At 34.9% G+C, this 26,675-nt stretch overlaps 1 protein-coding gene across 5 annotated transcripts in view; it reads left to right on the plus strand.

Annotated features, from left to right (window-relative positions):
* The window catches only part of TDRD3 (tudor domain containing 3), a 109,045-nt gene that overhangs the window by 73,228 nt on the left and 9,142 nt on the right, over positions 1-26,675 (plus strand). For 3 of the 5 annotated variants that reach the window (XM_055701395.1, XM_055701396.1, XM_055701398.1), the window contains 3 exons: positions 8,932-9,770; positions 11,755-11,880; positions 16,991-17,056. In XM_055701395.1, the coding sequence (XP_055557370.1) occupies positions 8,932-9,770; positions 11,755-11,880; positions 16,991-17,056 (1,031 nt within the window). The remainder of the gene's footprint in view (positions 1-8,931; positions 9,771-11,754; positions 11,881-16,990; positions 17,057-26,675) is intronic. The other 2 variants (XM_027814861.2, XM_055701397.1) reach the window with 1 other exon arrangement.

Consider the following 26,675-nt stretch of genomic DNA (forward strand, 5'->3'; position numbering starts at 1 on the left):
AAAAGAGGAAAGAGCAACAAAGAAAATGACACATGTTTTGTCATAGAAAACTTGCCTAGGCAGGTGGGCTTAGGAGCTAGTGAGCCTGCTATCAAACCAGGGGCCTCTTGCTGCAGCTGGTAGAATTAGGTGCGCTGTGAGCCATTCAAATTTTACTAAACATTTTTATGACATGCTAAGTTATAAGACAACAGAAAAGCATTTGCTTTTAAATGTTGGCTTATAGGTTTTTTTGATAGTAAATACTATATTTTTGCTGTACCTAGGTTGTATTTCATTGCAACAGTGTCTTTTTTGGCATGCAAAATAAGTGATTTTAAATAGCTAAATGTTTTATGTTTTAGTTGGGTCTAGGTCTTACTAAAACAGTTTGTAGAAAGCGAACAAAAAAGTTATGATAGTGTTCCTTTTCTTACCTATGTTGTTTATAGTTTGTTTATGGTGAGTATCCACAAGTTATGGCTTTCTTTATGAAATGCAGCTAGGTGTAGATTAAAAATTTGTGTCATGAGTCTTCACTGTATTTCTCAGAAATTTAAAATACTTAAAGAAAATCCCTTTCAAATACACCAGTATTCTGAATTAGCTGATGCAGTTTTGTGAACTCTTCAGGTAATGAATATAATCACATTTTCAAAAGCCTGTGTAGGGAATTATGCTTGAAGTACATCTTTTGGCAACTCATTTTGCTTAACAAAGTTGAGTTAGATATTTACAGTGAACAGAAAATGAAATCGGTGGTAGAGTTTTCTCTCACATTATGGACACTGGTTTTTCTTTGAATAAATTTGGTGCTTATATTGAAAGACAAAGAATGCTTTTATGTGTGACTGAAAGACATTTAAAGAAAAAATAATAGAAATAATCACTGTGGTTATATGCCTTTCTTACTACAAAACTACCAACAATAAGTAAGTTATAGTAGCTTACCAAGAATTGTGAAATGAGTGAATTGCTTCTTTTAAAATGATATTACTGATTGATAGCGTTTGCTTAGGGGAACTTTTATGATCCTTTGGGTTTTAGTACATGTATCTAGCCAACATAATGTGGTGTAAAAAACAGTGTTATGCTTCAGTTTATAATCTTCAATATTGTGTTTTAAAGATAATTATACTTTGCTTTTGTGTATTCTTTCCCTCTTAAATAAAAAGATTCCATAAATGTCATAAGAAGAAAAACATAATTCTATGAGAACTTTATAAAGGCTTTGTACTCCTTCAGTTGGTGAAGTTCTGGTATATTTCCTAACATGACACAAGGGTTTTGGCGTTGTGTTGTTTAACACTATGTTGGTTTTTTTAGCATTATCTGAATGATCAGTATGCAGCCTGGTGTACTATTCCCGAGTCACACTTTTCTGAAGAAAAAAAAGCCAAAACCAAAACCCCCCAAACTTCTTCAAAAATACTATTTTTTAAGCGTTCAGAAAGTGTTCTAATTCTTTTTGAATATTTCTTAGTATTTCTGTCATATTTTTTATTTCCATCTGAAGAAATAATAATACACCTTCTTGTACTTTCTGTTATTTGGAAGTCAGTGGGCTGTCTTTTTTTTTTATTTATTTCCCTTACTGAATGTGTGTAGCCTATAGGATTGTGCCTGTGTATGTCAGGTTTTATTTTTATCTTGTAGTCTACTTCAAATGGATTTTTTCAAGAAATACATAGGCATATGCTGAATTGCAGGCTATTTGTGTCTTTAAAACTGCTTTTTTCCTTTGTTAGGTTTGAGAGAACCTGTGCAGTCTGGTTAATTCAAACACATCTTAAATATCACTTATTGCAAGTGTTATTTTTCTGCAATTTTTTATGCATCTGTGGTTGTAGTCTCCTTCAAGTTCTTATTTGTTAGTTGTCTTAAGTTCCATGCAAACTGCGATGATGTGATCATTAATGGTGTTTGCACAGTGATGATACTTATGATTGTGAACTCTTTCATCATGAAGTCTGCATCCCAGTGTTTGCAGAAAACAGGATATGTATTACGAACACCTTTTTGATTTCATTTTATCCTGTCAGTTGTTAACAGTAGAAATGTAGTTCTGTCTTAGGATTATAAAAGTAGTGGTCAAAAATTAAAGGCACATTGGGGAAACTTCTAGAAACAAATTTGAAACGTTACATAGTCAAGAGTAAGGTCTCTTCATGGATTTTTCCACAGAGTAACTCTACTAGGGGAGGGCCCAGGCAGACAGGTTTTTCTGCATTTATGTGTAGTGTAGTACAGCTTCCACTGAATGTAAAAGAAGTTTGATTTTTTTTTTTTGCAGTATTTTTGGCCCCTTGCTGTCTCATATGGTCTCTTAAATCCAGGTTTGTTTTTTAAATATTCAGAGATATGGCCTTTATATAGGAATAGTGACTTTGAATAAATGAGTACACCTCTACTATCACACTAATCCATATATATGATTAGGAGCATATGATTACCCGTGATGGTTAAAATTGAATCATTATTGCAAGCATTAGGTTTCTTTACACTTTGGAGAGGTTGTTTTCTTCTTAAATGACTGAGTCTGTGTGGAAGCAAAAACAAAAGACAGTTTCACTGAGCTAAGTATTTTTTAATCCTTTGTCAAGCCACCTTTTCTTCAAAAATTACTTGTGTGATCTGGAGGGGATAGTGTCTGAAAAGAAGATAATTTTTTTTAAAAAAAAGTAATACAAAATAGTTATAAAGTAAGATGTTAGTCTTTTGCCCTGTACATAGTGTCTTGTGAGGGGTTTTTACATTTCATCTCCTGATTTCAAAGTTTTCGGTTAATTATTGTAAGTAATTACATCTGTCAAAACTATTAAATACCTGGCTCCATGATCTGCTAGTTCTTTAATTGTAAAACATTGCGTATAGTAAACGTACTTTATTTAAATGAAATGCAAAGAATTAAAACAAACAAACCCATTGTTTTATACTGCGTATCTATTTGATTATTTTTAACTGTGAATGATTGGTGACACCTATGAAAATATTTCTGTGTTGAAATTAAGTAGTTCCAATTTTGGTTGGCAAGAGAAACCTGCTGACTCTGAGAGATAACAAAAGCAGTAGACAAAATTGCTGTTAACTAGCTGCCTTTGCTTGCACTTGGATTATTTCTGCTACCGAATACAAAAGATTTTTTCCATTAATCCTCTTATTTTTCTTCTGTTACGAGGAACAATTCATCCATCTGTGCCAGTTTAAATAAGTAAACACAAGGATTATTGGGAAGAACAAAACAGTGCTGAGAGCTTTGACTATAAAGAATAATGGACGAAATGCTGAGAACCAGGCATGTTTTAGAAATTTTTTGCTCTCTTTTGTTCTTAGGGACTGAGAACAGGATGCTGCTTCCATCCACTCAGGGTCCAAAGCCGCTAAAGGTTTTGGAAGTCATCTACATCTTGGAAAGACTCAGAGACTAACTTTTTAGTAATTGTATATTTATTTGTTATTAAATGTGGTATGTGGTGAGAAACATAACAATGGTTTTTGTTAGAGCATTGACCCAGCACATAGAAGGCCAAAAACTTTTCAGTTTCAGATTGTGCAGAATTGCCTCTTCAGTTCTCGCAGGAGACAGGCTGTGCTTGGGGTGGACATTTCTGCTCTTTCTGCTAAACTGAACCTCCTGTGCAGCGAGCTACAGCATTAACAGGGTCACAGAAAAAGCAAGTGAGAGGTGGCATGTCTGTGTAGTCTGTTAATAGGGCCATTTCAGTTGAAGGGAGAAAGTCATGGGCTGTAGTCTCTGTTTCTTGCTCCATCAGCTAGGCTTTGACTGGAAGAGGAATTTAGACATGCAGTTTTGATTTAGTGGTGGTGAAGTAATTCTACTGTAAGGTTAATTGTTTCAGCAATTAAAGATGAGCATTAAAAAAATATTTTCGTTTCTGATATGAATTTTCTATACTCAGCTTCTAGCTGCTGTGTAATATTGTCTTTCTTGCCGTATAGACAGCTATCAAAATTTGCATTCCTAGTAGCTATGTATAAGACATAATTGACCTATATTTTAGCCATCAGCTGTGTGGATTGAGCTTTTTTAGCCTCTGTCAAAGACTTTTTTTCTCAAACTACTTTTTCTTTTCTCAAGAAATTAATTGGTCAGTTTTCTTCTTCAAATATGCATCCCATAACTGCAGACCATAGTTTTGTAGTGGTTTGAATGATGCTGTGTAACATCAGTATCACATAGACTCTTGCTTCTGTTCCCTCTGCATCTGAGCATCTCACCTGATTTTGCTGCAGTTACCCTTATGTTCTCTGCCACCAGTGTTGTCTGCAGGAGATATGTGACAAAAGAGGTACTGACATTGTGGGGTAGCTCTCTCAAAGACATGCTTCCATAAAGTTTCATAAAAATACAATTCAAGTTGTAAGGAGAAACCCAAATCATTGCCACCGGTGTGGGAAGGGCCACTGTCTGAGTTTTAACCATGTTATTGAACATGATAAAATCCACAGCAGAGAGGGACAGGAAACCGTACTACTTAAATTCCATTGTGCATAGAGCAGTTCTTTTTAAATTGTGTTGGCTGGCATTTCCAACTGCAGCAGGTCCTGCTGATTTCTTGTAAGCAGGGGAATGTGACTGGTTCTGTATGGTTTTCTTGGGTCATCACATACAAAAGCTAAAATAAGTATAACAACTGAGTGATGGTTTCAAACTGAGAAATGCTAGTAGTCATCTTAAAACTACCAAGTAGATGATAAAAGCCTTGTCATTAATTTCAAAATTGATTTTTCAAGCCGCGTTCCCGAATGTCCAGTTACAATGATGATGACTGGCTGATGCGTCTTGCTGTTTGGCAGAGTAGCGTACAATATATTCTTGTTTAATGCCAAATTAATATTTGTTTGTTACTGCCCTGTAGGAACTGTTGCTTTTCTGGGAACGTTAGCAATGGTTCATAGGAGGTGTGACAAGAAGAAGTAGAAGCAAAGAACAGTAGCTGCAATAGACAATCTCTCATCACTTAACTTTTTCTGTTGAAGAAGCTGTAGATTCCCTTCAGTTTCTTGGTGATCAGGCCAAACAGCACAAATTCAAGAAGAATCTGTAGTTTTCTCATCTCTGGGTTTTTGTCATTGACTACTGTTGACAAAGTAATGCTTACTGTTATTTGGCAGTTTTCATTTGGAATGGGTTGTGCTTGAATGTTAAACAGTCAGTTAGCATGTCCTCCTCGTTCCAGACTGTTGCGTGTGATGTATTCCCCTGGGAAGCTTTTAGCACAATATCATCTTCTTCATGGAAAACATAAGTTTACTAGATTTTACATACCTTAAGGTTAGAATAGATGTGAGGTGTTTTGTGAGCAGCTTTTGGATGTCACAGTAAATAGACCTGGAAAAAAAAGATGCTCATGTTCACTGTTTTGAAATTCTCTGCTTTCTTTCTGTGCTAACACTTACTATTACTTTAATTTTCCCATACTATTAAAAAAAATTCTGTAACTGAAAGTTTCAACACACTTCAAAGTCCCCTTGTTGCATTTATATTATGATCACATTATGTAGAGTAGAAATAATTTATTTGATCATCCAATAGTCCTACTTCTGCAACTGATACATTAGAAATTTATTGTTAAAATAGATGTGCAACAGATGGCCTTTTCTATTAACATACTGCTAAAATTTCAGTTGCCTGGGAAAAGGAGATAATAAGAATTCGTCCTAACTACTTGGCTTTGTGTGGAGTTACTCATGCCGTTGTTTAAATGTGTTGTTATTTTTTCTTAGCAGTTACTCTGTTTTAGTTCTCCATGCTGCTTTGTGGAATAGTGGGTTATAACTAAATGAAACTTCTTAAAGTCCTATTTTACAGGTAATCCTTGTTAAGTAGATGAATGTCATTTTAGTTCTTAATTACATCTTTCTAGATTTTGAAGATTAATACTGCCTTTCTAAAGACAGAAAATACTGTCTCATTTGAGAATGCTTATAACTTCTTATTGGAAAGCAGGTCAAAGAGGTGGAAGAAGGGTAGAAAGAGATAATCTCTGCAGCTGTGACAGAAGCAGGTTGCTTGGAGATCTATTATATCCAGATTTTTTGGTGTCTAGTAAAACTACCTATTTTCATTAAGGTGCCTAGGCAACAGCTAAAATCACTACATGCTGTGAAATTGAATAGAAATTTCAGTAAACTTTTTCCAATTATGGAAGAATATGTGTATGTTTCAGTGTTTCCTCAAGGCTTTAAATTGAAGTACTACAACTGCTCTGCATGCTTTGGGAATAAGTCTTGAAGTTGTTCCGAGTCCTTGTATGTACTAGATGCTGTCTGAGGTGACTATCCATCTCAGCTCAGAAAGTATTTTTTAATTAAGAAGATGGTTAAAGGACACCCCTTGAGAGGAGACACTTAAATTCTTAGCCAGTCCTGAAATCCTGCCAACTAGCAGTGTATTCACATGCCCAGTCTAGTCTTCTGCTCATTTCTAATTTTACCGTTAGAGCAACTTTCCCCTCTGCGAGTGACTTTAATTATTTTGATATTAAAATATTAAATAAGATGATTTATAATGAAGTACTTTAGAATTTTATGCACATTTTTCTTTAATGGTGTATACAAGACAGCAAACATTCAGAGGTCATCAAACAGTTCAATCATTTCATGTGTCATTACCATTAAGACATGAGAGTTGAGGCTGGGAATAGGAAGAGTGGAAGTCCAAGGATTTTACTATCAGAGGAGAAGAGGTATAAATTACGAATGTCATGAAGGAAGATTTTTAATTCATTAGGAAGATAAACCTTTCTAGGTGATAGAAAATCTAGAAGATTGGTATGTATTATACAGAAGTGAGAAAGTATAATGAAGATACAGAAAAGTTAGAAATATAAATCAAAAAAACCAGTATTCTCATGTTCCATTTGTAAAGAAGAGATAGAGGTATTTTTAAGCTTTAAGAATTTAATCTAAAAAAAGAAATTTAAATGTTACAAGACTCAAAAAGTCATATTTTCATTTTTAAAAAGAAAATATTTATGAAACTCCTGGGTCTTTCTGAGTAATACACATTCACATGTATTCATGCATTAAAAACATTATTGGTTTCAAAATCATAAATTTTACAGTAAGATATGTTTTTGTCAAGATTACAAACATGCTAAGCCTCATGTATGCCTATGTCACAAAAAACCTGCCACTCGGTCATTTTAGTCAAACGTTTTTGACTTCTAAAAGTTAGGGTAAATCAAGTGTATGTAAAAATAAAACTAGATTCTCATTATCCAATTTAGTCAAATTGATAAGCATTCTGTGAGCTATTAATAATGTGATGCTTGGAAGTATTTTTTTTAAGGCTAAAATTTGCTTTTTAATTCTTACCATGTAGCAAGTAGGTAGGAAAATTTATACATTTGTTGTCGAGGATCAGCATTCATTATTTCTAGTGGTAACATGTGAACTAAAGTTCTTAGTTTTTCCTACCCATAGGAGTGTACTGAGGGCCAGGTAGCAGAGCTGAGTACATAGTCCCACCAGGCGCATGCACACGCCCCACACTCATGCGTACAATACATACATGGCCAACTGCCATGGACGGGCACAGGCAAGAGAAGGACACAGTTGCAGGCACCCACATGACACAAAATTGCTCTTACAAACCTGAGTCACTCTAATGGGTTTATGCTTTCAGTTTCAATCAGGTTCAAAGTCTGTTACCGATCTCATACACAGCCATGCACGTGCGCACACTCATGTGAGTCTTTCTTGGCCCCAAGACCCTTGATCTCTGGTACCCACCTCAGGTGCCTCTTGACCAGCTTAGCTAGTACGACCTGAAGTTTGCAGGAGGGTTACATGAGTGTACGTAACGTAGGTCTGTCCAGTATCTGAGCCCAGACCTGTAGTCTGTCTGGTAGATGGCCTTCAGACCCATGGTCTTTCCAGTATTCAGCTTCCAGGTCTTTCTTGTCCAACTTAAACCATTTTATCCTGTCTCAAGTTTGCCAGCAGATTAAAAAATGTGTCCTCTCACGCACACAATAGAGAAATTAATCACACAGAAGATTTTTAGAAACAGAATTTAATAAGGAGGTGAGACAGGCTACAGTGATAATGTGCAGGAGTTGGCCTGGCAAGTATATTGAGCAAGAGCCTGCTTATTTGCAACTTTCCTCTGTCCTGTTTAATCTCCTTCCCTCTTCATTTTTTCGTGCTTGCTCCTCCTGGGTTCATCTTGATCCTTCCTCTCCTTTGGTTCTTCACCGAAATACCCCATTAATAATCCCATACTTGTCTAAAAAAACATAGTTCTATAAAAAGCTTCACATATACCCGCAGTTCCCTTCTTCTTCAGCATCCCATAGCAGGTTTGCTTTTTCTCGTGAGGTCCATCTGGTTGAATTTCTTGAAGGTAATGCTTGAGCAGTTCCCATTATGTCGCATTGATCAAGTTCTCCAGAGTTCTGGGCTTCGTTACTGTTCCTGTTATCTGTATTTTTTCAACCGTGTTCATTTTATCGTGTCTATTTCTTGCAATTGTTTTTTATGCTGAACAGCTGTTAACAAGTTATTTTTATAGAAAGTTTCAATTCAGATTAAAAGTATGACTCTTTTCTCCTCACTTTCCTCCCTCTTCCTTTCTCCATGTTGATTTTTTTTTTTTTTGTCTTAAACAACTGTTACTCAAGTGAGTTATTGATGTATGTATGGAGAAATGAGTATGTGGAAATCTATGCTCAGCTTTTCTCATACTGTTAAGTGGTTTGGTTCTAAGTACAGGCCACAGTAGTGCATGTTTTCCAATGACTAGGAATTACAGTTCAAATGTCTCTGTGATACAGAAATGGAATGGTACACAGAAAATTTAGCAAAGGTAAACACTGCATACTTTTCTAAATAATCCTGTTACTTTATCAGTTAGCATCTGAAACAGTATTTCTAAAATATATTTGTGTGACATACGTTAATAATTGAATTTTTTTTTCTTTGTAGAACCAAAATTGCTATTTCAGCAACCACATCAAGTACAGCATAAAGTTATGAATGCAGAACAGAATGGCATCAAAGAGAATCATTCAAGACACATGTCTCGCAATGACATGAGACAGCCAAGGAATGAGAAACCCCCTCGTTTTCAAAGGGATATTCAAAATTCAAGGCAGGCTTTTGAAAGTGTTGGGTTACCAAGAAACAGAGGTCCTGAAAGGCACAGTTCTTTAGAACATTGGACAGATGAAAAAAATAAAAGTGACAGACATTATTCTAGAAATGATAGGCCGAAGGATTTGGGTTATCCCATAGCCACTCACCAGAGCGATATTACTTTCAAAAAAAGGGATAACAATATGCAAAACAGAGTAGGAAAAGGGGTGTCTTTCACAGAATTCAAGGAGAACTCTGCTGCTCAAGATAACACAGACAACAATAACCAGAAACGTGGGAAAAGGGAAAACCAAATACACAATTCTGAAAATTTTTGTGATAGGAAGGCACGAACAATTAGTAGTGAGTCCTTTATGGTAAAAAGTGAGCAGCATTTTGGTGTTAATAATGATTACCAAAATCCTGGTAGAACTGATAATTTTAATGCTGTACCAAATGGAGATACTGAGCATCATCAGAAAGGAAGACGAGTAGGACCTATCAAATCATCAGGACCCGCTACGATCCCATCTTTTGATGATAAAATGTTGTGTTACAACACTGGTCCCAAGAGGAGATCTGGGCCCATCAAACCAGAGAAAATACTAGAATCATCAATTCATATGGAATATGGAAAAAGCTGGAGACCAGGGGATGAATGTTTTGCCCTTTATTGGGAAGACAACAAGGTATGCCTTTGTCAAATGAGAAGTACCTCAAATTGTACCTTTAATGTTTTCTTACGTACGTGTGGGAGACAGCGTGCTACTGCAGTGACATAGGTTTTGTTCATAGGTATGTGGTGTGCTTCTTGGCTAGCTTCTTGTTCTATTTTTTAATTTTATTTATCAGGTATGTCGCTTATATTCATTGCATGAAACTAAGTGCTTAAATTAAGTCATCTTGATTGAAGGTGATTGTTTCTCTCGTTTAGGTGGATTTTTGATTTTGGGATGACTAAGCTTGTAAGTGAAGTGCTGAAATTTTGAAGGGATGAATATGGATCTAGGTGCCTATATTGTTTTCCAAGGAACAACAAAGGGGATGGTGTGCTATCTAGAATAGTCTGTAATAGTTAAATGTGTAACGCCTTTTTCTAGAATAAGTTAGCATACAGCCTTTACTAGTAAAAGGAAAGAGCAGAGTCTGCAGGAATGGGGCTGTTAAAAAACCCTCCCTTCTTTTTATTTCAATCATTACAGAAGGGAAACAACAAAAGGCTTGTTTTCCTAGTAGATTCTTAGCTGAAGAATTTGTGAAACAAATAAGTTATGCTACATGATAGTTTTGTTTTAATGATTTTTAAAAGTTTAAATACTTCCTCTTCATCTGTTTTTCCAAGTAATAAGATTTCTGTTGGAGCCAGACACTTTCCTTTCATCTTCTCCTTTGCTAAAAAAGTTTTAGGCTAATTTTTTTGATTTGTTACTATCTGTTCAGGAGTTCTGTGTCACTCATGGATACTTTCTTCAGTTTTTGACCCTTTCTGATATTCTGAGTACTACCTTAAATATTATTATTCTTTGAATAGCTTTACTCCCGCCATTTTCTTTCTTGTTTTGTTGTTGCTTATTTTATGTTGCTTATTTAAGTTTTCTCCTTTTTTTTGTTTTTTTTTTGTTTGTTTGTTTGTTTTTTACAAGAAGCAGATAGTGTTTATATAAGATAGCTTAGCAGCATGACTTATTTTTCTCTTTTGTTTATATGACTAAAACAGATGGTAAGATATGGAAAATTTTCATCATGGTAACATACAGTAAGTTGACTCTGAAATAGGAATATGTAGCTTGGGTGGATGGATTAGTGTGAAATACCATGGCATATAATGGAATTGTTTTCTGTTTTGAGAAGCATATTTACATTACTGTGAGATAGGTTTTTTAAATTCTGGAAAGTATGAAACTTGCAAAATAACTAGATATGAGGTAATCCCAGACTGTTACCTGTGAAGTATTCATCACATAAAAGAGGGGTTTTTGAGAGTTACTGGGTTTTGGTAGTTACAATAAATGCTGCTGCTCACATCTAGGACAACTTTGAAATGAGGTGATAAAATTCAGTACCGAGCTTAACCATGTTAGGAGACAGCAATTTATTTTGTTCAATGTCATAAAAGTGATTGAACATCTTCAAGAAAGCTGATTTATGTTTGCATAAATGTCAAAAAAGTCCAAGTTTTGTGTTTAGAAAAAGGACTTTTTGATGGGGCAGTTCTATCATGTTTACCATATTTTATTATGAGCTAAATAGGTATGTATTAGTATATGCAGTGTATATGGCTGGTAGGCACATATTGATGCATGTATTTTAAGATAGTTTTAGAGTAACAGTTCTCTGTATACAACAGCATTTGTGTTTGAAAGCAGAACCAATTCATCACTGAGAAATGAAAACAAGTATTTCAAATGTCAGTCTGCTTTCATAAGCTGCCTATTTTCTCAGTGAGTATTCTAAATACATTCTGCTGTGTCCTTGCAGTCTACTGTGTGCAAGTTTAATGTTTCTAGTTTAATATCTGGTACAAATCTTATTCAAAATATAATACTAAGACTACATATATATGCACACACACATATATACACACACATATATGCACACACACATATAAACAAGGTTATTGTTAAGCTGTTTGTGATATTTCAAGTTTTGACCTTTGAAAATTTCTTTTTTAAGTTTTATCGGGCAGAAATTGAAGCTCTTCATTCTTCTGGGACAACTGCAGTTGTTAAATTCAGTGATTATGGAAATTACGAAGAGGTACTTCTCAGCAACATCAGGCCTGTTCATGCAGACACGTGGGTATGTGATAAAAAATTGTATTAAAAAATACAAACTACGTAGTCTGTACAAAATTTGTAACCCTTCAGAAATATATGCCTACTCATGCAAAGATTGCTAGTTGCATGTAATAATTAAGTGAATACATGAACAAAATCTCAACTCCTAGTTGTTTATATGAAACTGCATAGAACTGTATTGTGATTTGGTATTCTTCCTGTATAATAAATTTCAATTGTATGTTTTGAAAATGAATAATTGACCTGTTAGCCAAAACAATTTTATGAAAATCTTCTTTCTAAAACTTGTTGCTTGCTCTATCTAACACCGTTTTCTGTTTTAGTTCATGTATGCTGTTCTGTAAAGGTTAGAAAACAGTCTTTTAAAATATGTATTCTGAAGATTTTTACTACGTGCTTATGTATGGCTAAAAGACACCTGTATCACTTTATTTTGTGTCATGATTTTATGCTTGTTTCAATGACGACTTTGCCAAATATTGTGGTGGAGGTGCTTGCCTCAAAATCTGTTTTGAGGTTTAGAATGTATTAGCCTTATGAAAGTTGGAAATTTCAAAAGGCTCTGTGGATGTCATGGAAATAGAGGTACATTTTAGTTTAAAAAAATGAGTGCGCATTTCTTTGTTTACTTTTACACTAAAGAGCTGCACAAAAAGTACTCATATTTGCATATTGATTCCTTAATGAAGAGTTGACTGTGCTTATTTTAATTTCTTACCTCTGGATCATGCCACCATGTTACTACTGTTTCAGAGGCTGAACAGTCAACTGCTGTTTCTGCCAGTGGTCTTTTAACTTGTATTGTCTCCAGTAGCTCTCGGATGGCCATTTTGTATTAAAGATACCTGAAACTCTTCCCAGCTGACGCATTGCTGTTTCTATCATAATTTACCTTTTTCCTTCTTTTTATCCCACTAGCTGAGCTGTAAGGAGCTAGATTTTTTCTATATAATTGTACTTATTTTGATCGTTTATCTGGGTTAATAATCACCATTTTCTTCATGTTTTTGATTACAGTCTTGAGGATTTGCTTTTATTTATTTTAACCCTCCAAAAGTTAGCTCTCACATTCTAAGAACTTGGCCTGGCGTTATGACTTTGTTGGTCTAGTAGCAAGGTGCCAACCTGGAGCAGTGATCATTCTTCCTGCCTCTTCTGCCTGTCTTTGACCACATATTCTTCCTTTTTCCTCTCCACCTATGTTGGATCATCAGTCATGTAGCCACAGGATAAGTCAAGTGAGATGGACCTCTTTTTGGCTCCCTCCAGGCTTGTTTATTTCAGAGTTAGTTTGTTAAATCTGATAGAAGATGGTGGGACAATGTATGGAGAGGAGATTCTGCCAATGAAGTTAACATAGTGCTAACATCTGCTACATCCTGATCTAGTCACTGAGGCTTCCCCAGTTGTTACTGGGGAGAAATAAGGATTTTCCAAGGACCTTTCAGTCCATTCAGAAATGAAAGATACCTTTCTCAAGGTTCTTTTTTCTCTCAAGGGAGCCTAGGTGAATTCCAACAACTAAATTGAGATCATTATAGTTATATAAGATAAATGCCAACCAACATCTTCACAGTAAAAGTTTTTATGGTTTATTTCCAAGGTTTTGCTGGTTTGTTGCTGAAAGATCCTTGCAGCTGTAGGATTTTTGCAGTAGAAAGTTGATTAGGAACTTGCTCTTCACTTTTTTGTGTTTGCGTGCTAACTCTAGTTGTTATCATGCATTTGCAGTTCTTAATCACCTCTTGGAGTCGTGCTCTGATACTCAGGTTTATCTTTTAAGCTGAACACTTCTGATCACATTTCTGTCTGTGTTCATGTTAATATGTAAATCTTGATAGCACACACAAATGCAAAATTAAGTTCTCATGCTGCTTAATACTTCGTCATAAGATTTAGGTAACTTTGTGGCTTCTTCTTTACAAGAGAAAAAAACAGATTTTGAACTGACTTGAATAATTACTTTTTTTTTCACTGCTTGATGTTATCAGCAACAATGAACTTGTTAGGAGTGTTATGCTGAGTTTTATTTCAGTTCTTCCAGATAGCTAAGTCTTTCTTAGCTGTCTCTACTGAAGACTTGTTACTGATGTAGAAATATACTGTATGTGAGTTGTAATGCCCTAATATTGCCAGTTTTTCAGATGCCTTTTTGAAAGAGTTCTTGATACTAAATGAATTCAGTTAAAGACATAAATTTGTCTGTGTTAAACTGCTTATTTTTTACTGTTTTCTCCAGCATGCTTTCTGGTACTCATGTATTGAATTTAATTTTTTTCCCCAACAAATATAAACTGATAAGAGTATGCCACTGGGAGGAAGCAAAGGGGAAAAAAAAGAAAAGCATAACATAAAGTTGCTTAACTAGTCACTTGAAAAATATCCAAGATATCACAGTGACATTACTTTGATGATGGCATGACCTATTATTTAAGCATGTGAGCTTCTGCTCTACTTTTGGCAACTCTGACAATTATTAAAAATGGTAAATTAATTAAAAACCTTGACGTTATCAGTGCGTTTAATATAATCTTGTTTTCTCTTTAGCACCTGCTAGTTAACATTCTTCTTTCTGTTCCTCCTGTCTTTTTAATGCTGAACTGTACTGCATTACTACAAGTTTTGTGGTTTTGGTGAGGTTTCTTCGGGTTTTTTTGTGGGTTTATTTTGGTTTTTTTCCTTGACTGTAGATTGAATCTGCCTGATATTCTCAGGGTACATTGTACTTTCCCCTTTAATGGAAGAAATGTTACTAGGTGATTTTAAGACTCCTTGATAATTGTATATTGTCTATCACACAGTTTTCCCCGAGTCCTATAAGGTTTCAGACCCTCTCACACCTAATATGCTGCTACTTATCTTTCTGATGGTTGGAAGTACAGAAGATAAAGCTTTCTATTACATAAGTTAAATAAAAAAGCTAGTGGGGATTTATTTTTTAATACTCATGTACAATACCCATATAAATATATTTAAGAGTACTAAAACTGATTATTTTTTTTCTTAGTGATTGAAAAATGTGTCTCAGGTATGCAGTTCATAAATATTTTTAATAATAATGTTACATTTGGATGCCACTGTTTTAGAGTTCTTCTAAGTATCTTGGATGTAACACTACAATACTGTATTCCTGTTTCTCTCAATGTAGCAGAGGCCACTTAATGAAAATGGTATAACCCCAATGAAAAAATCACTGAAAAGCCATTGTAGAAATAAGAACTGCTTGTTTTTTCCTTTGTAAAATATGTAAGATTATACTAACGACCAAAAAGCATGGAACGTTAAGGGCCTTCCTGACTCACTTAATAGTTTGTTCTGTGGAAATAAAGAAATAAATAAAGTCAAGATAATACTATAAACTTTAAGTCTTAGTTTTATTCTCTAACTAGTAGGGGTTTTTTTCCTTACTAACTTATGAAAGTATGTAGTCTTAAGCGCTTATCTTGTGACGTTTTTCCCCCAAAGCCAAGTCCTTGCATTCCCTTTTCCATTCTGTGTTTCCTTAGTCACGTGGTAGGACTTGTTCTGCCGTTGACACTGCAATTACCCTTCTTTTCTTTGTTTGCTATGATTTTATGAAAGAAATAAAGATTGTAGTTTTCTCTCTCTCTCTCTCTCTCTCTCTCTCTCTCTAATGGCCTTATTTTGATTGCTTTCAAAAAGATGGAATGCATATGAACTCTCCATTTGCAGTAATTCACTTAAAAGTATTATGAAGTCAAACGTGTAGTTTAGCTTAGTTTCCTCTTCCTATATCTTGCATTGTATTTCTACCTAAAGAGGTAAGGTGGCAAAAATTTATGTAAGATAGAAGTATTATACATAATCCCGTTTCTTCTATAATTTGTTTTGGTCTGTGGAGACTGAAAATCCACTTTGAAGCTTTCCTCAACCCACTCCTCCAGTAAAGAATGAGCTGAGGAAAGAAAAATAGAAAAGGGTCTTGGATTACAGTTTATTCATGACAGCAGACTTTTGAGAACTGAAATTTGGTAACGTTGTGCCTTGTATCTACCTCACAGAGCTCTTAGACCTTCTACAGATGTTGAATTACTTTAAATCAAACTATAATTCAGGGCTTTCTTATACCTGTCCCCTGTTTCAGGTAAGTGAAGAACTAAACTCCTGTCAGTTTTCTGAAGGTGTTCAAACCTCTCTGCAGCAATGTTAAGAGCAACACTGAAAACCACTAAATGGCAAAGGTTTACATTTTCTGGGGAAAAGCTTGCCTGTATGTTTTATGGCGGTTTATAATCCATTCCAGTGTCTCGACTTATTGCAGGCAAATACTTACTTGCCATTTCTTTATGGCTCTAAGGCCTGGATGGCCTTGGCATCACACTATCATCTTTTTGTGTTGTGTCAAGCAGGAATGCTTTCCCGTTGAATAATTAAGTAGGTCCAGTAGGTAAATTGTCTTGGTTGAATCTCTTATCTAGCGCCTGTTCCCTCAGAGTATACTAAAACCAAGGCTGTTGAAAGAGAATAGTACAGTCTGCTTAATCAGTTCTAAGATTACTGTAGAAAAAATGTCCCTAAATGGTTGGGTCAGATAAGAAATTGATGTCTTTAGTGCTTTGGCTTCTATACTGTTAGGAAAATCTCTAGAATAATTTTACAGTTCATAATTACTAAATGACTAAAAGAATTAAATGAAGGCTGAGTATTTCAAACTACTCTTCGTTCTGAATGCTAGTGCATATTTATTAATTAATTTTAATCTAAAAAGTTACTAGTGTGAATTTAAAAAGTTACTAGTGTGAATTTAGTTTCCACAAAAGGCTATCTTTCTGTCTTCTTTATAAAAACACTTCAGATTTAGGCAGTCATTTTGTTGAGATGTGCTTCATTTTCCATCTCAACAATATGTGGTGATTTCAGTTGCCTCTGTTCTCTGCCAGGCTGAAAAGTTACTTTTCATAGTCTATCCTGTACATTTTTTAATATTTTTTTTTAATATTCTTCACCAGAGGCTTTTTTCACTTACTAGAAATGTTGCTTCAGATTCCATCACATATTTTGCAGTGCATCATCATACATGCCTTTAAACAGAATTAACATTCAGGTTGTGTTAGGATAGTTCTTTATCAAATTTATATTTGTTTCCCCAGCCTTCTTTTAAGAGGCAGTATTTGGAGACAAGCATTGTGGAAAGCACTTACCCTGATAAACTACTAGTAAGTATTTTTCTTTAGCACTCCTGTCGTCTGAGAAACTACATAGATTTTCAGACTTTAGCTTGGTATTTCCATGTTCCTCTGAAAGTTACTGGCCTTTAGCTGAAATGTTATAACTGATGTTTAAAGATGGTTAAGGAAAAGCGTTTTACTTTTTAATAAACTAAAAGCAGACAAATTTCAGTTGAGAGGAGGTAATTCATGCTAAGTGGACATAAAACAGTGGCTTTCTATTTTCAGTGCAAAATATGTTTGTGTCTTCCACTTGAGCATTTTGTATTCATCAGACTATGAAATATCATTGTAAATTATTGCCAGATGTTCAAATTAGATTAAGGACACATTCTTCTTGGAGTTTGTAGTTACTGAAATAATTTGTGACAGTTAAAGCAGGGTGCTTGGAGCATTACAGTTATTCTTCTTTCCCCCACCCACCCACTTGTTATTAAATGTAATTGTATATGATGATGATTCATTATTTGGAGACTGCATATGTGCTTCTTGGGTGGTTTATTTTGAGAGAAACTGTTCCTCACAAAACACTTTCCTTTAAAGTGACTTGCAGTTTTGTTTTGAGATAGCATAGCTTAACCTGTTTTAAATAGTGTTTGGTCCTGTTGTCATGCAATGAAAGTTCTTCAGACTCACGTTTTGATACTTCTGAAGGATTTTATGCTTGGATTGTATTGTATTGAGTGTGTTGAGGTTGAATATGTTGAGTATATAAAATAAGTTAGATGTGTAAAAATGTCTGGACCATTTGTGCCATCACCATTTCTCTTCTGATTTCCCTGTCTCCTTCACCTTTCAGTGTTCCGATTTTGTCCGCTTTTAATAGATTAATTCAAAGGGTATTAATTAAAGAGGAAACTGGAGGAATTGGCATAGTATTCTTGACTAGTTACTTTGTAAGGTAGAGAGTCATGATAATGTTGGCTTGATATTGCAGAAGAGAAGCTACGACAAACCTAATTTGTAGTGGGTTATGTGTGTATATATGATCCAGATCTTACTCATTAAGTATACAGTGCATGTTGCATAGACACGTTATTCAATGTACTGAAGTTTCCATGTGCAGAGATAGTTAATGTCTGGGATGCTTGGGTGTTGGTTTTTTTTTGTTGTTGTTGTTGTTTCATGACTTGCAGGTGTTACCAGTAATAATATCTGTAAACAAGAGATTTTCTATAATGTAAGAACAACAAAAAAAGTTGACTGTGAAGACAGTTTTTTGCAGAAAGGTGATTTGGTTTTTCTTCATAAATGTTAAAGCACATCTAATTACTTTTTTTGGTTGGGGTTTTAGAGTTTGGGGGTGGGTTGGTTATTTTTAGAGATGTGGTTTTCTGCTTCTGTTGGCTTACTTTCTTAGAGTAATTTTTTTGTGAGGTTTGTAACAATGACAAGGCCTCTATTCATACTTTATTTTCCTCATATTAATAATGTCATTTGCAGGTTTCTTCCATGTCCCAGGAGAGACATTTATAGACTATTATTAAATGAGTGCATGTGGATGTTTCAGCTACGCATAATAGTTCATGTCAAATAGCAGCAATTTATCAGGTTGTCTTAGAATATCTTTAGAGAGCATAAATAGAAGAGGAAGTGTTTTGATCTGACATCTTTCCCACAAAATGTGCTTGTCTTTGGTTGGTATATCTAGATTTTCAAAGTTTTAGAGAAGTAATATTTGCTTCAGTCTTACACAAAGCATTCGGTATCTTTACTAAGTTAGTCAAGATGCATTTTTTTTTTTATAAGCATAGAAATAACTTGTTTTTTATTTAGTAGTGGGGGTGTTAGAATGTTAAAGATTTTGAGATTAATTATATATTCCTTTTAAAGATTAAGTACGGTGTTGAAGAGCTCTTTGCCAAAATGGAATACCTATTTCTCTGATGAGGGCAGGGGTGGTTAATAGGAAAGCAATAAATATGTGATGGCTGTGTAAGTTTGTTGGGTTTTTTCCATGCTTTTATGCATTTATTGTGTATGTCCCACATACTGAACATCAAAAACCATAGGGTCTTCTGACTTTGGACATGCTGTCATGCAGGAGGGTATCAGGGAATATCTTCATTGCTCAGAAAGATTGTTTAAGGTTCTCCCATGCTTATTAAGCACATTTATCGGTTTTCTTTTTGTTTTTGTTCTTTGTTATCCTATACGCACTAAGCATTTCTGTTAGTACCTAGTTGGAAATGTTATTTCTGATTTTTTACTAGAAATGTTGAGAGCTTATTTCATGTAGGTTCATTTCAGCAGATATGAAATATTTTGCTGAAAAGGTTTGTGTAGTTAAATCACAGTATCTGGTTTCCTTTTTTAATTTGCTCCTCAGGTTGATCAGTTTTCTGATATCCTGGATGTTTTTGTTCTTTCCCTACATTGCATTTGTCCATATAGGACCTGCATTGTGGGTCAAATGGCATGTAGGAGAAAATGAAACCAGTGGTGTTTAGCTATTGTAGTAACCTTTGTTCTTTCCCTGATGGAGCTTCTTCAGTGAACCTTTTCACTCTGTGACAGTGATGATGAACCTTCTTGAGTGCTAGCACTGGAAGTAAAATTTTACACGATATAACACAAACTTTGGTAGGGCTTCTGTTTGCTTGCTTTCCTTGGCCCATTCCTGTCCTGCTTCTTTTCCCTGTGCTCGTAATCAGCCTCCTCTTGATGTCTGACACACATTAGATTACATTAGTAATCCTCCCTGCTGGGCATTTTTGGGGCCCAGCCACTGGAAATTACAGTATGAGTCATATTAGTTCCTTCATCGCTGGCCAGGGAGAGGAGGGAAGTAGAGTCCCCAGTGAGAGTTTTGAGTCTCCCATGAGTTCCAGGACAGTTAAAGGGGGGAGCTACTCAACAAAAGTTGATCTCTTGACCTGGAAGAGGACTTCCCTCCGTATCAAGGAGGGAAGTACTGTGAATGCGAGTAGATTGGTATGTGTATGTGACTTTCATTATGTATTGCTTTTCTTATACATGGAGAAGCTTGCTGTGTTTTCATTTTGGTGGTTTGTGGGCTTTTTTGTTGTTGTTGTTTGGTTGTTTGGTTTTGGTTTTTTTTACTTTGTTCCTAACTTATTGACTAATTATGTGTAGACATAAAAATTTGTTGAAGATTAGATTTTAGAGCTTTAGAATCATAGAAACATTTAGGTTGGAAAAGACCTTTAAGATCATCAAGTGCAACCATTACCATAACACTGCTACATTCACCGCTAAAACATGTTCCTAAGCGCCATATCTACATGTCTTATAAACACCTCCAGGAACCATGACTCTACCACCTTCCCTGGGCAGCCTGTTCCCGTGCTTGACCACCCTTCCAGTGAAGAAATTTTTCCTAACATCCAGTCTAAACCTCCCCTGGCACAACCTGAGGCCATTTCCTCTTGCCCTATCACTTGTTATTTGGGAGAAGAGACTGACACGCACCTCACTGCAACCTCCTTTCAGGTAGTTGTAGAGAGCAATAGGGTATCCCCTAAGCCTATTTTTCTCCAGGCTAAGCAACCCCAGTACTCTCAGCTGTTCCGCAATAAGATTTGGTCTCTAGACCCTTCACCAGCCTGATTGCATTGCATGGGCTTCTTGTGAACCCAGGTGCAGGACCTGGCACTTGAACAGTGTTGAACCTCATACAGTTGGCCTTGGCCTATCGATCCAGCCTGTCCAGATCCCTCTGTCAAGCCCTCCTACCCTCAAGCAGATCAACGCTCCCCCCCGCCTCCAACTTGGTGTCATATGTAAACTTACTGAGGGTGCACTCAAGCCCCTTGTCCAGATCATCGATAAAGGTATTAAACAGACCTGATCCCAATACTGAGCCCTGGGGAACACCACTTGTGACTGGCCACCAACTCTTCTAACCTGTAGCATTTTAAAAAGTTCCTACTGTTTGTAAGCATATTTTGCCCATCATAATCTCTTGATCCTGTTGTAGAGCTTGTAGAATTACATGGCCTATTTATTTATTTTTTAAAGTAGTGGTTAGTAATTAAAAAATAGGTGTGGTTTAGCATATTTTATTTTAAAATATGTAAGCATACAGCATATACTTAATGTAGAGGTCCTGACTTTCAAGTTAAGATACTGTCTTTTTATGGGGCCATTCTGAGTTGCTTCATGAGCAGTTTCATTTTTAAGACTTTCCAAAATTGCTGTGCCCCTGCAGTACCTGTAAGCAGTTTTGTTTTGTTTTCTAATTGAAATTGTGATATATTTGCTTGTTTAAATTTTTTTTGTGTATTTACTTAAATATCTTTTACCATGTTGTAGTTCATAATTTTTTTGTACAGCTCATCATTCACAAGTAAAATCACATAGCATTTGTTTATTGGATATACGTATGTGTGCTTGACTTTGGGGATTTGTATGCCAAATTTTGTCATGAGTAAGTGTGCACACAGCATTTTGTTTCACCTAAACAGTTTCCAGATGTCACTGCTTGCTTGTTTAGGTTTTGATTATGTTTTCGTTCCCTAACAGCAAAGCATTAAATAATTTCTCGTAGTATTACTTAGTGTTCTCTTTCTGAAATTTTTGTTGATGGAATTTTCTTATTACATAGTAAAATAAGTCCAGCAATAGAGCAGATACTACACACACACACACACACCCCCCCCATATGGAAGCAGATGGTTTTGCTTACAAGTGCTCTTTAGTGCAAAGGAAGAGAATGCTGAATTATTTTCCCCAATCTGCGCAAGTGTTCATTTTTACTATATGTTTAGGACTCTATCTGTATTATGAGTGTAAACTAGATCTTTCCAGAGGTCTTCGTTCAAAATTGATGTTCTCAAAAACTGGATGAATACTTTATTTATTTAAAAAAAAAAAGTTGGGGATGTTGGGGAGGGGGAACAGCTGACAGTTGGGAGGAGGGATAGAGATGGATCCTTATATTGCTGCTCCTTTCTGAAAAGTGGGACAATTACTCCTCGTAATAACATTACTCCTTATGGCACATAACTCCTTATAGTGGTTATAGTTAACTGATTTAATGTTACTAAGTTTATGTGTTTTGTTGAAAACATTTCTTCTTCCTGAATTGAGAAAGCTCAGTGTATCTGCTGGTTGTGTGTTATTTGTATAGATCTCCCTTCATTTTATCTACCTTTCTTTTAGAAATTATGGAAAATAAAACTTGATACTACTCAGTGTAAAAGCTATTACTAATAGAAGGGATATGTTGTGAATGGGTTAAATACGTATTTCTAAGGAACTTTTAAAATTAATTGTTTTTTTTCTGTATGGAGAACATAGTGACAACTTGCAGGAGAGTATGTTTGTTTCAAGTACAAACCTCACAAGAAGAGTTGTACACTTATTATGTGCCACAGGGAATACTGCAAGTATGAATAACCTATGCAATATCCTTAAGGTGAACAGATATGCTAGCAAAATGTCTGTGGGATAATCTTGCCCAAGGCTTACATTATCCTAGTTTTATGGAAATGTAGTTGGAATGTAGTCTAGTTAGAAAACAAATGAGTGCTTTGTTTTCAGAGTTGAAGATAAAGAAATGTCTGATTACAAGTTAACTCTTATTTTTTCTAGTGATCTCAGATTTAGAGTATTTTATTATTTTTCTTGTCCATCCATCTATTTTCCAGTTCTTGATTATTTTTTTTTCTGAAGAATTACAAATTTTCTGTCACTTGGTATCTAATGTTTATTGCTTCACTCAAAAATGTTAATAGTGTATGTCTTAACTTTTTCAGGATTGCTGAATCACTTATAAATTTAGTATCTTAAATGAGCGTGTAATAAGGCTTTAGTTGATAAATTGCTGGCATTGAAGAATGCTTTGTAGAATTTTACAAAAACTGGTCAAGAAAATGTAAAATTATTTGACTTCTGATGTTTGGTTAGTAAAAGTCAAAAGATTTACTATTAGTTTGTTTATGGCGTAAAGAAAAAACTGTGCCATCCTGAAATTTTTGTTTTGAAAATGAAAAAGCAACTGATACTATGGCATAGCTCCATACAACCTAGTTTTACATACCGTAGTTAGGAACATATTTACTTGTGACCTGCATGTGTTCAGTGGAGACAAAGACACACCCTCATAAGGATCAGTTCCTTTTTCTAGGTGTAAATAGGGGAAACAAATGGTTTATATGTGTTTTGGTTCTTTTGTCGTTGGTTTTTTTTGTGTGTGTGGTTTTTTTTTTTAATGACATTTCAGCAAGTTTGTTTTAATGAATTGTCAGTAACTTTTGGATTTGATTATTCCTGCATTAGGATAACCATTAACTGAAGTTCTCTGTTGCATGAAAGGCGATGTACAGCACTAGAAGGTATTGTGTCTTATTTGTATGGTACTTAAAAATCCCATACAATTTGAGAAGCAGTAGAACAGAGAAAGATGGCACTATTATGGTATAAAATGTTACATAAATGGGTAGGAATTATTCTGGCTGCATATGGAATGGCAACAAATGATAATTATATACTTGCAGTTCAAAGTCTCAGGAGGTTTTTAGTAAATCATACAGTACTATCCAGCAAGTTAATTGTATCATTTTCAGGACAATTAAAGTTCTCTTTAAGATTTTGCAGTAAATCTCTGGGTAGTTTCCATAATACATTTAATGTTGCTATTTCTGTCACCACTGTCTTGTTACAGTATACTATAGTATTTTGCTACAGTAAAGCTAAAGCTAAAAGCTTCAGCAAAGCTATGGATGCTTTTGACATAAAAGTCAAATCAAGTTACATATGGAATACTATAAATGTAGTGTATACATGTGTATATCCTTTACAGTTGTTTATCCTGCATATCCTTTACAGACAGAAAATAATGCCAGTGTATCAGTGTAGTTGGTAAGAAATATCTTTGAAGTCAGATGTAGTCTTTACTGCTTATGGAGTTGAGCTTCCTTATTGGAAGTGGACAAATTCATACTGCCTTAGGCATGTACTGTTACAGAAATTTAAAATTAGATTGATTTAAAAGGTATGGATAAAATTTACTTCAAAATCAAGGTATTTTCTTTTTGAGCAGACCTTACAGATTCTTACCAATTCAGGATAGAAGTGTGTTGCTTGTAAAAAGAAATGTGTTTAGACAATGATGCCAAACATGGCCCTATCACGTCATGCATGTGATATTTTTGTTTTCTTCCTGTTTTGTTTGTTGCTGTTTCAGAGCAATGCAACTGTTTCCATGTTACAGTAGAACCTGGTTAGTCTATTGGTTAAATACCCTGTAGTTCACCAACTTGATGGTTGTATCCAGAAATCAACACCAAAACAGTACTTTCTCAATATGAGAGAGAAAAATTTGAAAAAGCACGTGTAAACATTTTCTTTACATTTTGGGATTGTTGTTTTGCATTTAAATAATTTAAAGATGTATTCTTGTTGTTCTGTACATCTTCTATACGCTTTTCTAAGAATAGTCTAAATAGCAAACAATTTCTTATACCAAACAGAAGATAAAATGTTTATTTTAGATCTTTGTCACTTCAGTAACCTAGAAATATGTATATGGAGAAAGAGAGAAAGAATGAGAAAGAAAGAACGTAGCTTGAATGTCATTGTTCTGGTTTTGGGAGGTAAAAAATGCATATGGCCTTTCATATCTCGTGTGATTTTTTTTTTTTTTCCCCCCTTCATTCGTGATTCAAGAATGAAGAAATACCTGATCCTTTATTTTTGAATTATCTCTGCCTTTCTCTCACTTCGTTTTCACAGGTGCCATGTAAAGTTACCAGTTCTATTAGAAGCTAATGGTTTTGGTCTTTAGGATAATTTAAAATTAATTAGAAATCTGGAGAACCTATTTTAAGTCCTAAATGTCCTTACAATCCATTGCAATGATTTTAAATTTTAAAAACTGTCATACTGTTTTTAAGTTTTAAAAAAATCAGAGCAAGTCATGTTTACTAAGAGAACATAGAACATAGAACCAATGAACTCTATACTATAAAAATGGTTCTCTGTTAGAAGGACATGGATTATCATGTGTGGGGGTTAACTTAAAAATGAAAAAGTCCTGAGTAGGGTTTGTTTTAACTCTTTGTGTTTTTAAAAAAGCAAATACACATGCATTCTGGTAAGAAGGTGTAAGTTCTACTTCAGCTTATAAGTAAGTATCCTCCTCAGAGATACTTTTGGTTGTTTTTAATCAATTGGTTCTAATATCAGAATCTGTTTCACACACCCATAACATTTGAATAAGGGCAGACTAATTTCCCATTCCATAAGATAAGTTTAAGGGAAAAGAGTGACTTAGGGATATGATTTCATGGACTGAGCCGATGAGCAGCTGTTGGCTCTGGGAGAAGCAAGCAGTTCTTCCTCCCTAGTCCTGACCCTCCTGCCTTTTGAACCTGCATTACTTTAAAAATTGCAACTGTACATGTGAGCAAGAAAGAGAGAGGAAAAGTATAAATAAGAGTGTTGAAAAGGTTGAAGAAGAGAAAGAAAAACAGTTTTAGTAGCAGGACATTACATTGGTGCAACTGTCTATGGCACTACAGCCCATGTGTCAGAATTGGTTGTAAATTTGAGGGTGTAACATAGTTGATTCCTTTGTTTAGTTACAAAAGTTTTAATTGTAGTGTTCTGATACACTTCAGAAGATCTGGGCAAGTTAATTAATATCATTAACCTTCTAAATGGTATGTTAAAAGGTTAATTTAAAAAACCCTTTTATCATATGATTATTATAACATTTTTTAAAAACTAACATTTTTGATTGCTGTCTTTACAGTTGGTTATGTGTACTTTTAGCCATCAGTGATACATTGCTGCAATGCCTTACATGATATGTGAGCATACTATAAGTATATTTTTCCAAAAATGTAGTTCTGCCCTGACTCCTTTAAAGGCACATTAATAGGGCTGAGTTTAATTATCGGACAGCAGTGAGGAGTCAGCTCTGTGCAGGTCTAGCAGTATAACCTTGAATCCCACTTGTCTTCTCACTCACAATTTAACCCAGAAATTTGTATGGCTGTAGGCCCAGTCTAATGTAAATGTGTTGTGTACTGTGAAAAAAAATGTGAACATCTGCACTCTCACAAAGATTATTCTGCAAGAAGATTACTGTGAGGGGAACAGATATTTTAAGTAACAAGCATAACTTGCAAGGAAAACGGATCAAGACCAAATATGTTGAATTATTCTGTAATAGACACTTCAAAAATGCTCTTGTCACAATGAAAAATCTGTATTACTGGCAATTTCTATTTTACTTGGAATTTTCACACCTCATTTGATAGTAATTTTTGAAATTGTGCCCTAAAGCTGCTCTAAGATTGTATGAATATTAAAAATGTTACTTTATTTAAATGAAAAATTTTCTTTTTTTCACAGCATCCCATTTTCATTCTTAGCTATTATGGAGTTTGAAGAATCCATTTAAGTATTCAGATAAAGTAAAAGTTTAAGGAAATACTGTAGACACTTTAGCCAGTGATTTCCCCCCCCCCCCCCCCCCCTTATAAGTAATAGGATATGTAATATATTGCAGTTTAAATATTTAAGTTTAGCTTTTTCTAGTAAACATGAATTTTTCCATATGGCCATAGTGTAGTTGAATTTAATTGTCTAGTTTCTTTTTTTTTTTTTATACATCTGTAAAATCTTAGTCTATTTT

Source organism: Falco cherrug, chromosome 2 (assembly GCF_023634085.1).
Source record: "Falco cherrug isolate bFalChe1 chromosome 2, bFalChe1.pri, whole genome shotgun sequence".
NCBI classification, from domain to species: domain Eukaryota; kingdom Metazoa; phylum Chordata; class Aves; order Falconiformes; family Falconidae; genus Falco; species Falco cherrug.